The 2,376-nt window shown below is 33.0% G+C and overlaps 1 protein-coding gene across 1 annotated transcript in view; it reads left to right on the top strand.

Moving 5' to 3' along the window:
- The window catches only part of DDX42 (DEAD (Asp-Glu-Ala-Asp) box helicase 42), a 51,853-nt gene that overhangs the window by 26,770 nt on the left and 22,707 nt on the right, over positions 1-2,376 (top strand). Inside the window, exon 3 of the mRNA XM_012659581.1 lies at positions 493-643. Coding sequence (XP_012515035.1) covers positions 493-643 — 151 coding nt within the window. The remainder of the gene's footprint in view (positions 1-492; positions 644-2,376) is intronic.

Genomic DNA, 2,376 nt, shown 5'->3' with positions numbered 1-2,376 from the left:
AAAAGTTTTCTGTCAGTTCTCAGAAAATAGCCCAAGATTTCTAAAGAAAGTTTCTAGCCTTATGAAAATATTTCCTAGTCTTTTTTAAGGATTATAAAGAGTAAACTTAATTTTTAATGTTTCATACAAAAGTCTCATTGTTTTCCCATAGCACAAACTCCTCAATATTTGCCATATTTATTCAATAATGAAATATTAGGTTGTACTGAAAACACATGCCTTATAATAGAACTGGGAATATGATTTGAACAGATACTAATTAAATGGAGAATCTGCTGTGACTGGTTTTTTTTGTAATATTGGAATTTTCCCTATGTTAAGTAGAACCTAATAATTGGATCCTTAGCCAAAGCTGTGGAGGTCTCTAATTTGATCTGTATAGGATAAATCTCTTAATAATAAGATGTACTGTAATAAAAATTTTTAATAAATGAAAGATTCACTGACCCCAAACTAAACATGCACTTCACTAATTTGCATTTTAATTTTCAGCTATTTTGAAGATGAGGAAGAAGACTCTAGCAATGTTGATTTACCTTATATTCCTGCCGAAAACTCACCAACCCGCCAGCGATTCCATTCCAAGCCAGTGGATTCTGACAGTGATGATGATCCCTTGGAGGCATTCATGGCAGAAGTTGAGGCAAGTATCAATCAATTCTTTTGTTTTGTTAAAATATTCAGCAGTTAGAAACAGATCAGTTAACCTAGTACGTTCAAAATTTTTCTAGTCTTTTTTTTTTTTTTGAGATACTTGTTCTCATACTCTACAGTTTCGTGTATCTACTTCCAATTGCCCTGTAGTGTTTCCAGAGATGACTATGACTAGAAATTTGAACTGTATAACCCTTGAACATAGTAGCTTGAGATTTGTGTGTGTGTGTTTTGTTTTATTTTAATAACCTTAATATATTCTTAAATGGAATGAACATTATATCATTCAGTCTAACATTTCTGCTAGATTCTGTAACTTTAAATGTTATTTCTTCATCAATATCCATGACATCCCTGTAGAAATTGAAATTCATGACCACCGCCTCCTTGCTACTCTTCTAACTAGGCTTTTGTAAGATTTTTCATATTTTTCCTTTTTCTATAATTTTTCTGACTTTTTTTTCTTTTTACTTTTTATTATGGAAAATTTCAAACACATAGTTACAAGGTAGAATAATAAAATGAACCCTCATGTACCCTTCACCCAATTTTATTAGTTAACAACTTTTGGCCTGTCTTACGTTACCTAACCCTTTCCACCTCCAAATCTTTTATTATTATTTTAAAGTAAATCTCAGACATACAATTTCATCCATCAGTATTTCTGTGTCTCTATAACAGAACTCTTAAAAAAAAGACAAAACCACCAGATCATTACACCAAAAGAAAAAATCATTAAATATCCATCTGACTGTTGTTATCCTTGTGATCCTCCTCCAGTTTCTCAAATACAGAGGTCATTTACAGTTCTCTATATTGATTTAATATCTTCACTCTTTATACATTCCTTAGTGACCTCATCTAGTTTTAAAACTTTTATGTGCATAATTTATTTCTTTAGCCCCATACTTGCTCTTTGGTTTCATTTCTACTTTTCCAGAAGCATATTGGCCATTTTTACATGGGTGTGTCCCACTGGTAACTTAAACCCAATTCATCATCTTTCCTTCTTCAACAGGTGATTCTCTTGTCTTATTTCTGTTAATGACACCAATATTCATGCAATCACCTTGGCTTAAAACTTTGTCTTTAACTTCTTTCTTTATTCTCCCCTTCATTTCTTTTTAGCAGATTATCAAGCATTTTCATTATTTCATTTAATCCTCAGAGTAACCATGGGAAATGGGCAGAAAGTATGTACGTATAAATATAATTTTTTAACTGATAAGAAAACCGAGCCCTAGGATAATTGAAATCACATGCCGCAAATCATATTGGTATTTATATGGAAGAGCTGGGACTCAAATCTAATTCTTCTTGCTTGGTAGTCCTGAAAGCCTAGCTTTTTCCAGTACATCATGCTGCCTTTCCTCTAATTTGCCAAGTTCTATCATCTTTACAATAGCCTGTATCTGTTCCTTTCTGTTGCCACTAGTAGTCATCCTACTTTATATCCTCATTAACTCTTGCCTGGGCTAAATTCTCTCCCTGCTCCCCCATTTACGTGGTATACAGCTACAGGTTAATTAGACCAAAGCATGGTTCTTAACATGTTATTCCCCTTGCTTCAACCTGTCACTTTATTGCTTTTAACATAAAGTCCTTTCAGATTCTTGTCTTCAGCCAGAATTCATCTCTGCTCTAAGGAAGGAGGGAAAGAAAGAATCCAAGACAGATGTATTTTTATGTGATCTAGACATTGCTTTTTAAAAAATGGGAGCC

This window comes from Propithecus coquereli, unplaced genomic scaffold (genome assembly GCF_000956105.1).
Source record: "Propithecus coquereli isolate 6110/MARCELLA unplaced genomic scaffold, Pcoq_1.0 Scaffold119, whole genome shotgun sequence".
Lineage (NCBI taxonomy): Eukaryota > Metazoa > Chordata > Mammalia > Primates > Indriidae > Propithecus > Propithecus coquereli.
Note: the sequence above shows the minus strand (reverse complement) of the source record. Positions and strands in the feature narration are given on the sequence as shown.